Source organism: Triticum dicoccoides, chromosome 1B (assembly GCF_002162155.2).
Source record: "Triticum dicoccoides isolate Atlit2015 ecotype Zavitan chromosome 1B, WEW_v2.0, whole genome shotgun sequence".
NCBI classification, from domain to species: Eukaryota; Viridiplantae; Streptophyta; class Magnoliopsida; order Poales; family Poaceae; genus Triticum; species Triticum dicoccoides.
Window position 1 is genome coordinate 626,599,277 of NC_041381.1, and position 12,466 is coordinate 626,611,742.

General features: G+C 38.0%; 1 protein-coding gene across 4 annotated transcripts in view; it reads left to right on the forward strand.

Moving 5' to 3' along the window:
* Window positions 1-12,466, forward strand: part of LOC119349207 (myosin-17-like) — a 20,537-nt gene that overhangs the window by 6,629 nt on the left and 1,442 nt on the right. For 3 of the 4 annotated variants that reach the window (XR_005169291.1, XM_037617236.1, XM_037617238.1), the window contains 37 exons: window positions 92-251; window positions 326-475; window positions 553-689; window positions 772-918; window positions 996-1,097; window positions 1,189-1,246; window positions 1,342-1,443; window positions 1,914-1,951; window positions 2,086-2,212; window positions 2,300-2,467; window positions 3,042-3,173; window positions 3,302-3,411; window positions 3,519-3,579; window positions 4,065-4,242; window positions 4,350-4,555; window positions 5,046-5,165; window positions 5,260-5,358; window positions 5,462-5,650; window positions 5,900-6,039; window positions 6,508-6,675; window positions 6,832-6,999; window positions 7,143-7,310; window positions 7,913-8,080; window positions 8,197-8,364; window positions 8,534-8,680; window positions 8,772-8,939; window positions 9,062-9,229; window positions 9,344-9,508; window positions 10,259-10,426; window positions 10,539-10,727; window positions 10,830-10,950; window positions 11,029-11,121; window positions 11,206-11,289; window positions 11,367-11,546; window positions 11,723-12,061; window positions 12,144-12,272; window positions 12,391-12,461. Coding sequence is in view for 3 of the 4 variants with exons in the window: in XM_037617236.1 (XP_037473133.1) it covers window positions 92-251; window positions 326-475; window positions 553-689; window positions 772-918; window positions 996-1,097; window positions 1,189-1,246; window positions 1,342-1,443; window positions 1,914-1,951; window positions 2,086-2,212; window positions 2,300-2,467; window positions 3,042-3,173; window positions 3,302-3,411; window positions 3,519-3,579; window positions 4,065-4,242; window positions 4,350-4,555; window positions 5,046-5,165; window positions 5,260-5,358; window positions 5,462-5,650; window positions 5,900-6,039; window positions 6,508-6,675; window positions 6,832-6,999; window positions 7,143-7,310; window positions 7,913-8,080; window positions 8,197-8,364; window positions 8,534-8,680; window positions 8,772-8,939; window positions 9,062-9,229; window positions 9,344-9,508; window positions 10,259-10,426; window positions 10,539-10,727; window positions 10,830-10,950; window positions 11,029-11,121; window positions 11,206-11,289; window positions 11,367-11,546; window positions 11,723-12,061; window positions 12,144-12,272; window positions 12,391-12,461 (5,286 nt within the window). In the remaining variant the exon portion in view is untranslated. The remainder of the gene's footprint in view (window positions 1-91; window positions 252-325; window positions 476-552; window positions 690-771; window positions 919-995; window positions 1,098-1,188; window positions 1,247-1,341; window positions 1,444-1,913; window positions 1,952-2,085; window positions 2,213-2,299; window positions 2,468-3,041; window positions 3,174-3,301; window positions 3,412-3,518; window positions 3,580-4,064; window positions 4,243-4,349; window positions 4,556-5,045; window positions 5,166-5,259; window positions 5,359-5,461; window positions 5,651-5,899; window positions 6,040-6,507; window positions 6,676-6,831; window positions 7,000-7,142; window positions 7,311-7,912; window positions 8,081-8,196; window positions 8,365-8,533; window positions 8,681-8,771; window positions 8,940-9,061; window positions 9,230-9,343; window positions 9,509-10,258; window positions 10,427-10,538; window positions 10,728-10,829; window positions 10,951-11,028; window positions 11,122-11,205; window positions 11,290-11,366; window positions 11,547-11,722; window positions 12,062-12,143; window positions 12,273-12,390; window positions 12,462-12,466) is intronic. The other variant, XM_037617237.1, reaches the window with a different exon arrangement.

The following is a 12,466-nucleotide window of genomic DNA, read 5'->3' on the forward strand; positions in this document are numbered from 1 at the left end:
AAATGTATTGTGATTCATGCATCATTTCTATCCCTTTTCACTCATACTATTTGCTTACTGACCTGTTTGCATTTTGGATAACATGGTGAAGTCGATTTGGAAAATTTGTTGAAATCCACTTTGACAAGAGTGGGAAGATATCTGGTGCAGCCATTAGGACATATTTGCTTGAGCGATCTCGTGTTTGCCAAATCAATAGCCCAGAGAGGAATTATCACTGTTTTTACTTCCTGTGTTCAGCACCATCGGAGGTATTTTTCTAACTCAATGTGACTGATCAGCTGAGTCTCTGCAACATTTTTTCATAAACAAACTCCAATGGCAGGACATTAAAAGGTATAAGCTGGGCGACCCTTCGTCGTTTCACTATCTCAACCAATCTTCCTGCATTAAAGTTGATGGAATGAGTGATGCTGAGGAGTATCTTGCAACAAGAAGTGCGATGAATACAGTTGGCATAACTGAGCAGGAACAGGTTTTTCCCTTCTGAATAATTGATATTCTATGTGGATGCCTATGTGACCTCTTCAATTAACATACTTTATAACGTAGGAGGCTACATTTCGGGTTGTTGCTGCTGTGCTTCACCTTGGGAACATCAATTTTGTTAAAGGGAGAGATGCAGATTCATCTGTAGTAAAGGATGAGAAAGCTAAGTTCCATCTGAATGCAGCAGCAGAGCTCTTGATGTATGCCTAATATCTACCCTGTTGTTCTATAATTATTATGCCCAACATTCATACTCTATACATTGTGGAATTCTTCTTACAGGTGTGACCGTGAGAAGCTGGAGAATGCACTGATAAAGAGGAAAATAAATACGCCAGAAGGAGTGATTACCACAACAGTTGATCCTAATTCTGCTACTGTTAGCAGGGATGGCTTAGCAAAACAAATATATTGCCGACTATTTGACTGGTAATGAATATGGCACTGTAATTCATTCTGGCTTACGTATCGGTCTTTGTGAGTACATATGGTTGTACCTTGTGCAGGCTTGTAAATAGGCTAAATGCGTCGATAGGACAAGATGCACAGTCAGCACGTTTGATTGGGGTGCTTGATATATATGGTTTTGAAAGTTTTAAGACTAACAGGTAAATTCTTAGCAAAAGACTGATTCCAATATATTCCATTGAAGACCATTTATAGAAGTCTCGTGATGTTATAATTCTCTGATGGAAACAGCTTTGAGCAATTATGCATCAATTTCACCAACGAAAAACTGCAACAGCATTTTAATCAGGTACATGTGGAAGTGGAACGCATGCTTGGAAGTTATGATGGTAGACTTATCTTTGCTTCTAGTGTTTGGTAAATTAGGTAGTGTTGTCTTTGCAGAATGTCTTCAAAATGGAGCAGGAAGAGTATAATCGAGAGCAGATCGACTGGAGTTACATAGAATTCGTTGACAATCAAGATGTGCTGGACTTGATTGAGAGGGTATGTTCATATATGTCATTTGTTTTATTTAGGGTGCTTAAGTAGCCTTTATATCATGTGTTGCAGTCTTGTAATGGTTGTTGTCAGCAAGCTAAAATACTAGTTTTAAGATGTATTCATCAAGTAGTCTGATACTGTTTGACTTATAGATTGGCTATTTGGTGTTTAGTCAATTAATGTGGGCATAAACATATATTTTTTGCTTACCAAGTGTCAGTTTAAGTACCCAAATAATCGAACATTGCCTACTGTACTCTTATTTCGAGGCTTGGAGATGTTGCATGTTGGAGTTATTCAGAGTTGTTAACTTGTTATGATAAGCTGGTTACATAAGCACCAGTAGTTTTGTGCAAGATAAGTGGTTTAGAAATAGCCCTGATGTGTTGTGTCAGCGGGTAATGTATTTTTGTATGTTTCACAGTTATGTGTCCCATTACCTCAATGTTCGCATCTCCCTCTTTCATTTTCAGAAACCTGGTGGAATTATTGCACTTCTTGATGAAGCTTGGTAAGTTTGAAGTATTCTTGTTGCACTACATGCAACCAGCAGCTTGTAAATAGTCGAGCATCATTACTTGTTTCTATTTCTCAACTAATGCTTCTAACTGTGGTCCTTTTGTTTGTTTGTCCTGTATGCATTAGTATGTTTCCGAAATGCACGCATGAATCATTTTCTCAGAAGCTGTATGAGAAGTTCAAGAACAACAAAAGGTTTAGCAAACCAAAGCTTTCTCGTACTGCATTTACAATTCAACATTACGCAGGAGAAGTAAGCATTTCTTGGAACACATTACTCTTTGCTTCTGCATTTAATTGAATATACTCCTTTCAGTTTCCTGAGTTTTTTTTTTTGCAGGTAACCTATCAGTCCGATCATTTCCTGGACAAAAACAGAGATTATGTAGTGGTAGAACATGAAGAATTGCTTAATGCTTCCAAGTGCTCCTTTGTATCAGGGTTATTCCCATCAGTACCAGAGGAGAACACAAAATCGTCAAAGTCATCAATCGCTAATCGATTTAAGGTGTGATTCTGCTAGCTGTTTCCTATGTACATGTTTCCTCATTGTTCTTTAGGCACTAAGTTTAGGGTAAAGTCCTATTTTAATCCTCGAAGTTTTGTGCACCTAGAATTCTTTGATAGTTTCTTACACTTTATATGCAGACTGTATAATGGGGGTATATCACTATATATTTGTAGCTTGGACAATCATACAACTACCTTAGTTTGCGCATCAAATCAACATGCAAATATTTAAAGAGGTGGCTGTACTTCTCAATTTAGTCTACCTCCTTTCTGTCACCATAAAAAATCAAGAACGGTTGTTCTATAACTTGACTATGAATTTAATTGCAGGTATAAAGAATATTTTTATCATCTTGGGTTTTGCAAAAAATAAATAACAGATGTACTGAATATGTGAGCAAATACATATGCATGTCCCAAAAAGGATGAATTAAGTACATTTTATGAAGTGAATGAGTATTACTTGGTAGACATAATGAAGCGATCAAGACCATTGCTCCATTGTGCTTATGTTTTTTCATGTAAAATCTTTGGTATGATTTTGACATCTGATTATTCCATGAAATTCTTAGGGGCAACTCCACGAACTAATGGAGACTTTGAGTTCTACAGAACCTCATTACATTAGATGTGTTAAGCCCAATAATCTTCTTAAGCCTGCTACTTTTGAGAACATCAATGTTCTGCAGCAACTTCGATGTTCGGTAAGGAAGCCATTGATCACAAAGTTTCCACATAGCTTTTTTGTTTCTTAAACATGTGTCATTTTGTATTAGAAGACCATAGAAGCTCAGTACCACTATATACTCCTTATGATTCTTCACCCTTTCAGGGTGTTCTTGAAGCTATCAGAATAAGCTGTGCTGGATACCCTACACGAAAATTATTTCATGATTTTCTTCAACGGTTTCGGATCCTTGCTCCTGAAATTTTGAAAGAAAGGTGTGTAAGTTGTTTGATAGATAGCAGTAATAATGAATGTTCCCCTATGCCTCTAATTATATCACTTGTGGCCTGCTTTTATAACTATTTTTATGATATCTTGATAGAAACGATGACAAAGTAATCTGCCGAAAGATTTTGGACAAAACAGAACTCCAAGGTTATCAGGTGAAGCATGCTTCTACCATAATGAATCCCTTTTCATGTATTCTGTACATCACATTTTTCTTTGATCTGCATCTTGCCAAAAAGAGGGAACTAAAAAGGAGATGCTTGTTTTCAGTTGAATACTAGTTACCACGTGTGACAGAGGTGATGAATGATGGGGAAATGTCTAGTGAAAACCATCACCATATTTTAAACCTGAAAGCTTTTTTAGTAGGTGATCCTAAATAATCTCTCTGAAAAAATTTCATGAAGATTTAGACCATTTGGCAGTAAAACTTAAGAACTACTTAGATATTCTCCTGGTAAGAATGCAAGGTGAGAGTACACATATGCAGTGTATAGCTAATGTGTACACCTTTTCGCTCATGTTTTTTTAATGATACTGCATGTAAGGAATATATGTATGCATCATTTTCAGAGGGTATATAATACACAGTTTAATCATGATCTTTGTCACAATATTTCAAATAATTTCTGTTTTACAGATTGGAAGAACTAAGGTGTTCCTAAGAGCGGGTCAGATGGCTGAACTGGATGCTAGAAGAACTGAAGTGCGGAGTAAAGCAGCTAGAGTTATTCAGAGTAGATATCACACTCATGTTGCTCGTCAGAAATTCCTTGCAATACGCGACACATCTGTATCTTTTCAATCTATTGTTAGAGGTACGGTCACACCATATGACATCTAGAGGGAGACAGTTCTGACCGCAGTATTGCACTGGTGGATGTGTGGAACACATACTTACAAAGAGTTCCATTCTCCTTTGCAGTAATATTGGCTTGTAAGCGGCGTGCATTCCTGAGAAATCAAGTTGCGGCGTTGAAAGTACAGAAAAGTGTCCGCTGGTACCTTGCTTTCAAGTCTTATTCTACAATGCGATGTGCAGCCATTACATTGCAGGCAGGATTGAGGGCTTTTGGTGCTTACAAAGAATATGTTCACAGAAAACAAAGGAAAGCTTCTATCCATATCCAGGTAGACTATTGATTCATGCTCTCTCTTTTTTATTTAAGGGGAACGTTGGTAGGTTTTTTTCAAGCCATTTTACACATCTATGTTACGATAGACCAATTAATAATCGGTCCCTTACTATGGGTAAAAGTTAAGAATCAGTCTCCTTACATCTTACTCCCTCTGTCCACGAATAAGTATACGTTTGACATTCAAAAAAATTCCACAAAAGAGTGTACTTCTATCTTTCCAATGCACTTTAAAATAGAAAAAATGCTTCTCTCTCATCACACGGTAATCAAGACCAATAACATTCAACACATGGTCTCCTCACTTTCTACATGCACTTAGCTCATTGGGAGTGGGGTAATTAAAGAGGAGAGGGATGGTGGCTTGCACCTTCCCAATCTGTCCTAAAATTTCTATATGTACAGTTATTCATGGATGGAGGAAGTATAAGCTTTCTCTGTTCATCTCTTGGTTGTACCATCGGTCTGATAATTGTTACCTGCAGGCTCGGTGGCGTTGCCACAGAGATAATTCAAATTATCTTAAGCTGAAGAGATCAGTGTTGATTTATCAGTGTGCATGGCGAAGACGTATCGCTAGAAGAGAACTCAGAAAGCTTAAAATGGTACTCAAGCTGTCATACCATTTTCATTTATTTGTTTATGCTGATTTCATACTTACCTTTACAGCTTTTTATTTGTGTTGCATAATTTCTGTAGGCTGCAAGAGATACAGAAAATCTGAAGGTGGAGAAGGAGAAACTTGAGGAACACGTGGAAGAGCTAACAAGCCGTTTAGGTTTGGAAATGAAACTGAGGGTAAATGCTGCCCCTTGAATCAAGGCATATTTAGATACGGAAATAGGATGCCATCGTGCTGATTCTCTGGTCACACTTTATTGACACACATGTCTATTTTCAGGCTGACTTAGAGAACAGCAAAGCAGGAGAAATCTCCAAATTACAGGCTGCCCTTCGTGAGATGGAGCATCGAGTAGAAGAAGCCACAGCAGTGCAGGAAAGTGAATCAGCCAAAAGGGCTGTTGAAGAAGCTCTAGCTCAAGAAAGAGAAAAAATCACTATATTGACTAATGAAGTTGAGGGGATCAAGGTACTTCTCCCTAGGCTCAACTTATGTATCATTGCAACAGTACAAAATTGGAAAGGTTTAAGTCTTGCATCATTCATCGTTTCAATGGAATGAAATGCAGTTGCAGTAGTTGTTTCAGGTTAAAAGGATGAAGAAAACCTGTGTATATGACTATAAAATATATTCCTGTTTCAATAGAGTACAGTGTTCAAGTAACTTATTCAGTTATGTCATCATATCTGATTGGATGATGGTTGTGCCCTTGGACAGGTACTACTATCAAGAGAACGAGAAGAAAACACTGCAACAAAGAATGATCTTGCTATTGCTCAGGAAAGATGTGAAGACCTGAATGGAAAAATCGAGGTTGCAGATGAAAACATCAAGCAGCTTAGAGATACTGTGAAAAGGTTAGTTGTTTGGTGACTACTAGATCTTAGTAGACTAAGTAGCAGGTTCTTTTGGTTCCGAATAAAGCTGGTTGAAAGAAAAGAGTCGGGTGCATATGCTTCATACACATGGATGGATGGTAACGTACTCATGCATATTATCAGGAAATGGGTACACAAAGTTCAATCTGGGTTATTACAAGATCATATTTCTCCAGACATATCTTTAGTAAAGCAATAACAAAAGAAGATCCTTTTAAGACCCCCAGCTGCAGTTATTCACAAATAAGAGCCATGTGTATATTCTTCATGAGGAAGTTGTAAAAGGCCTGTGGTTTCTCCCACATGTTTACATGCTGGCGTTTGACACCTTTTAAGTCTACAAAAGTAGTTTTTTGTACAATAGGAAGTTACCATAACCAAGTAAATCCACTTTCATCCAGTCCTACTATGTGGAATAACAACTTGCTCCCCTTCTGTTGGATACAGATTTGAAGAGAATGTGACAGAGCTAGAATCTTCACTGATGACGGAGAAGCAACACAACGAGGCAACCAGAGGGGAACTTGGTGAAGCACACCAGAGAATTGAAGAACTACTGAGACAAGTTGCAGATGCTGATGGAAAATCCACCGTACTTCAGTCTACTGTGCAAAGGTCATATTCGTTTTGCATGACATATAATCCTTGTCCAACAGCCACAGTCTTATAACTGACCAACTTTCAGTACTGTTATTGGTGTGATATTTCTTGGCTACCAGGTGGTTAATTCATTATCTTATAGCCGCCGTCTTTTCTTCTTCATTAGCACAGGCTGGAAGAAAGTCTAACAGAGAGAGAGGGTACTTTGCTTCTAGAAAGGCAAGAAAGTGAGGCAATCAAGAAATCACTCGCTGAAGCTCGTGGAGAAAATGAAGAATTAGTCCATAAAACTGAAGTTGCTGAAAAGGACATTGCTAGGTTTCAAAACAACATCGAAAGGTCTATTGCCTAATTCCTTGGATTGCTGTTTCCTATGCTTGATTGCACTCGAAAACCAGCTTCAAGTCTTAACTCACAATTTAGACTATCATAATCCTAATAATATGAATGCTGATTATTCTTGTCAACTGACAATTTGACAGACTTGAAGAAGCTGCAAGAACATTTGAGACTTCATTGCTGGCTGAAAAACAGCACAGTGCTGCAATCATGTCACAGTTAGCTGAAACAAAGGAGGAAATTGAAGAACTGCAAAAGAAGTTTACAGATGCCAATAGGACAAATGACACGCTTCAAGATTCTTTGAAGAGGTTTAACTCTCACGTCGCATTAATTATTCAATGTAATCATACTTCTACTATTATACAGGCATCAGTTGATGTTCCAGTTAACAATATACTGTATCACTCACATTCATCCAAGCTCTAATATTCATGTTTGTTTTTGCAAATATACAATCTTTTTGGTGAACAAAATAGCAATAAAATGACGCAACAAGGAAAATAATGAACATTTTATGGGCAAGGTAGTCAGCATCTCAATATTAGTTCCAGTTAACAACCTGACTATTAATCATAATATCATATATTCTTAACATTATGATGCTTCTAGTTTGTTCCTACTTATATATATTCTTGGAAAAAAAGGCTTAAAATTAAGACATGATTTTAAAGATGGAAAAGAACAGCCATGACCCTGAATCCTTAGTTTGTATAATATAGAGGACAGTGAACCTGTTTGTTCAGGAAATCCTAGAGGATTGGTCATTGCTTGGGATAGGGTGATATGTATGTCTACGTAACTTTCTGTCTGTCAGATCTATAGCAATATGGCATCACCCATTTTTTACCTTTACTCCCGCCCTCAGTAGTACGAGCTAACCGCCGTTAACATTTTTCTTTACTGGATATAGGCTTGAAGAAACTGCAGCCGCAAGGGATGCCTTGCACGTAGCAGAAAAGAAAGAGCATGGTCAAACCAAAGAAGCGCTTTCTAAATCTCAGGAGAGAAATTCGGAATTGCTCAAGAAAGTTGATGAGTCTGAGAAAACTATAAATAAGCTGATGGAGAATGTCAAGAGGTTCTCGTCTTACTTCCATTATGCATTATTAGCAGCTGATCTTAGCTTTGTGAAAACTATAAGATTATCTCCCCAACTTGAGCTAATACGCATTTCATTTTTTACAATGAATGTAGACTTGAGAAACATGCAACATCAAGGGAGTCATTGCTGTTAAAGACAAAGCAAAATCAGGATGGCACAACAAAAGCACTAGCTGAAGCTGAAAAGAGAAACCAAGAGTTAATGAAAAGCTCTGAGGATTCAGATAAGAAAATTAGTCTGCTTGAGGATTCAGTGAACAGGTTTGATTTCATTCCTTTACAAATATTTATAACCGTTAAACAGCCTTGCAACTATTTCGTGTCCAACTAGTCTTTTGCCAGTTTCTCTGATTACCCCTCATCACAATACATCGTTATTGCATATGACCATATTAAGTGACCAACAGTATTTTTCTTTTTTTGTGCATAGACTAGAAGAATGTATTGCAGAGAAAGACTCTCTATTGGCAACAGAAAGACAAGAAAACAATGCTACCAAGGAAGAACTAGCCAATGCCCAGAAAAAAACAAAGGAATTAGTAAATGAGTTACAACATTGCCAAGAAATCAGCAAGAGGTCTGACACTTCTCTTCGGTGGATACATGTCCCATATTTTCTCAATATTTTTATTCATTGTGATAGGAAATTCTCATTTTGATGTTCTCAGGCTTGAACAAGATGGTACTGCCAAAGATGCTTTACTGATATCAGAAAAACAAACACATGAGGCGACCAAGAAAACTCTGACTGAAACTCTGGGGAGAAATGAAGAGTTAATCAAGAAAATTCAGGATTCTGATAAACATAGTCTTCAGCTTCAGCTAACTATTGAGAGGTTGATAATCATTCTTTGCAGTATGTTCTTATTTAAGAAACTTTCTGAGATCCTATCAAGTAAATCATTCATCTTATGCTCTATCCCTCTTAATTAACTACATAGCTCTTTCATGATTACAGGCTTCAAGAAAATACATCTGCAAAGGAGGCTTTACTCTTGAGAGAACGAGAGCAAAACAATGCAACCATGAAGGTGCAAGAAGAAAGTCAAGAAAAAAATTCGCAATTACTAAAGAAATTTGAGGATGTTGACAAGAAAATTGACCTTCTACAAGGCACCATACAGCGGTACTTTATGCACCTATGTTTTTTAAGCTGTGTTTCGATATGTCGATGCATACTACATCTTCGTATATGTGATGCTGATATTTGTGATGCCATTTCTTTGTTGGTTCAATTCAGGCTTGGCGACCATACAGAGAAAGACACGTTGCTGCTATCTGAGAGACAAGAGAAGGATGAATTGAAGAAAGCACTCACTGAGACTGAATACAAAAATGAAGAATTAACGATAAAAATTGGTGAAACCAACAAAAAAATTGAGCATCTGCAAAACAGTATACATATGTATGTACCTTTGATTAGGTTTATGTGGTACAAGTGCATCATCTTAGTTTTTCATTGTTGGGACCTACCTGTCAGTGTCTCATTGTTCTCATCAAGGGGTAACAGAGTGACACGTCTGCTGCTACCTCTGCACCCAACATGTGCTCTCTACCTGGGCAGGCGGTACAGGTGTCCTTAGTTGACACCTTTTTCTCTGCTAGCTTGTGTACTGCATGCCCATGTAGAGAACCCTAGCCATGTCAGATGCTGACGTGGCAGCAGCTGTGTCACTTCTTTACACCTAGATGAGAGCAATGAGGCACTGACATGTGGGCTCTATCACTTAAACTAACTGGAAACCAAAAATATGGAGTTGTGCAATACATCGTGACTTCATGTGGAGTTCTATGAAATTGTTTCCTAAATTTGTATTTTGTGATGGTTTATACTCCCTCCGTACCGAAATACTTGTAGTTGGGGGAACTTGTACTAGTTTCCGTCAGCTACAAGTATTTCGGTACAGAGGTAGTACTCCCTCCGTTCCTAAATATAAGTCTTTGTAGATATTTCACTATGGACCACATACGGATGTATATAGATGCATTTTAGAGTGTAGTTCATTCATTTTACTCCGTATGTGGTCCATAGTGGAATGTCTCCAAAGACTTATATTTAGGAACGGAGGGAGTACAACATATGTAGATTTTGCAAAATTAACTCCATTGGTTGTTAAACCCATGAGATTAAACAGTTGTTTCTGGCCGAAAACAGGCTTGAACAAGACATAGTGGCGAAAGATGCTTCTTTGGAAGCTGAAAAACAAGAAAATGACGCAATTAGGAAATCTCTTGTTGAAGCTCAGGAGAGAAATGATGAGCTATTTATGAAAATTAGAGACGGTGAATACAAGGCCCACCAGCTCCAAGATACTGTGCAAAAGTTGGTATTTTAACTTACTATCTGGCTTTCTACAGTTTTGTGCACTAAGTACAATTCCATCATTATCAGTCATCATGTTGTCCTTTTGGAGACTAACGTCTTCACCGATTAGGCTTCAAGTAGATGCCATATCAAGACTGTCTTCCTTCGTACTGGAGAAACAAGAAAGTGATGCTGTGAAGAAAGCACTTACTGAGGCTCGTGGAAGAAATGAAGATCTAATAAGGAGAAATGAAGACCTCCTTGATAGAAATGATGACCTTATCAAGAAAGTCGAAGAGCTTCAGGAGACCGTACAAAGGTATTCCTTTACAATATTTTTCTCATTTTTGGTAATTCATATGTCCAAATCATGCGCTCCTTTGTGATTACTTTTGATGGAACAACTGTATCCACAACACAGGCTAGAAGGAAAATCATCTAACTTAGAGGCAGAAAACCAAACTCTTCGTCAGCATTCGATTGTGTCGACTCCATCTACCGCCAAATCTCAAGCTTCATACTCTAAAATCAGTATGATCCATGTAATGTGCCTTCAATAGAGCTTACATTCGCATGACTGTTGAATGTTCTCATCTGATTTATTAGATGCATTTCAACAGAGAAGTCAAGAAAATGGTCATATTTTAAATGGCAACGTACCATATGCTGAAATGAGGTCCTCGTTTGGTACAGCAGAAACAAGACCCTATATGGTAGTTTAACCAAGCACACGCCAGTTTTTTATTTTTATATTGTTTGATTGAGCAGTCATGACTTTTGTCGAAATAATATGGCAGGGTAGTGCCCCTGATTTGACTATCCACAGGGACTATGATACTGGGGAGAAAATGCAAAGGGTACTACTTAGTGAAGCATATCAGGTAGGCTGGTTGATACTTGCTTACCTGCCCACCCCTTCCCATTTGCTAAAATGCTTTTTTGCCCTTCTAAACATCAGCAGCCCCAGGATGATCAGAAGTTATTACTTAAGTACATTACCCAACATCTTGGATTCTCTGGGAGCAAACCTGTTGCTGCTCTTCTTATATACCAATATCTTCTTCATTCGAGATCGTTTGAAGTCACAAAGACAGGTGTCTTTGACAGTATCCTACAGGCTATAAACTCAGCAACAGAGGTTTGTAGCACTCTGTTAATTATGTTTAATTACGCTATATAATGGTACTTGAGTAGCATCTATCCTGCGCCTTGTAGCATGATACGAGACAGCTTTATGCAGCCAATTTGCCAGTACCTGAAATCCAGAATCACTACATTTGCTCTTATATTAACTGACATTCCTCTTACTTCAAGGCTCAACATGACACGAGAAGCTTGGCCTATTGGTTATCCAACTTATCGACATTATCAGTTCTCCTGCAACGCTCTTTTAGAACTGCTAGGACAGCAACCTCAGTTCCATATAGACGAAAAATGTCGTATGATAGGATTTATCAAGCTAATCAAGCATCTGGGCTTGCTTATTTAAGTGGTCAATTATTGGATGAACCTGGTGCATCGCACCAAATTGATGCAAAATATCCAGCTTTGCTCTTCAAGCAGCAGCTTGTGGATCTGATTGAAAAGGTGTACGGGTTGCTAAGTGACAAACTGAAGAAGGAGCTAAATCCATTGCTTGAGCTGTGCATTCAGGTACTGCCTCTCTTGAGAAAAAGTAATCATCAGCTGTGAAACTTTGTTTGTTGAGAACCCTGTAATTATTGTAAATATTTAGGATCCAAGAACTTCTCAAGCAAAGGCCTCAGTGTCATCTGCTGGCTTGGGCCAACACAACCAACTCACACATTGGCTGGGCATCGTGAAAATCCTCAACAGCTACTTGTATCTGCTAATAGCCAACCATGTACGTGCTAAATTATTACAAAAATCAGTGCATTATTCTTTTTTATCGATACAGTGCAGTATCAATTTGCAAAGTTATGAATTATGAGTGCAAGTCCACACTCAATCTCAATGTGCAGGTTCCAACAATTTTGGTCCACAAGTTGCTAACCCAAATATTTTCTATGGTGAACGTCCAATTATTTAACAGGTATA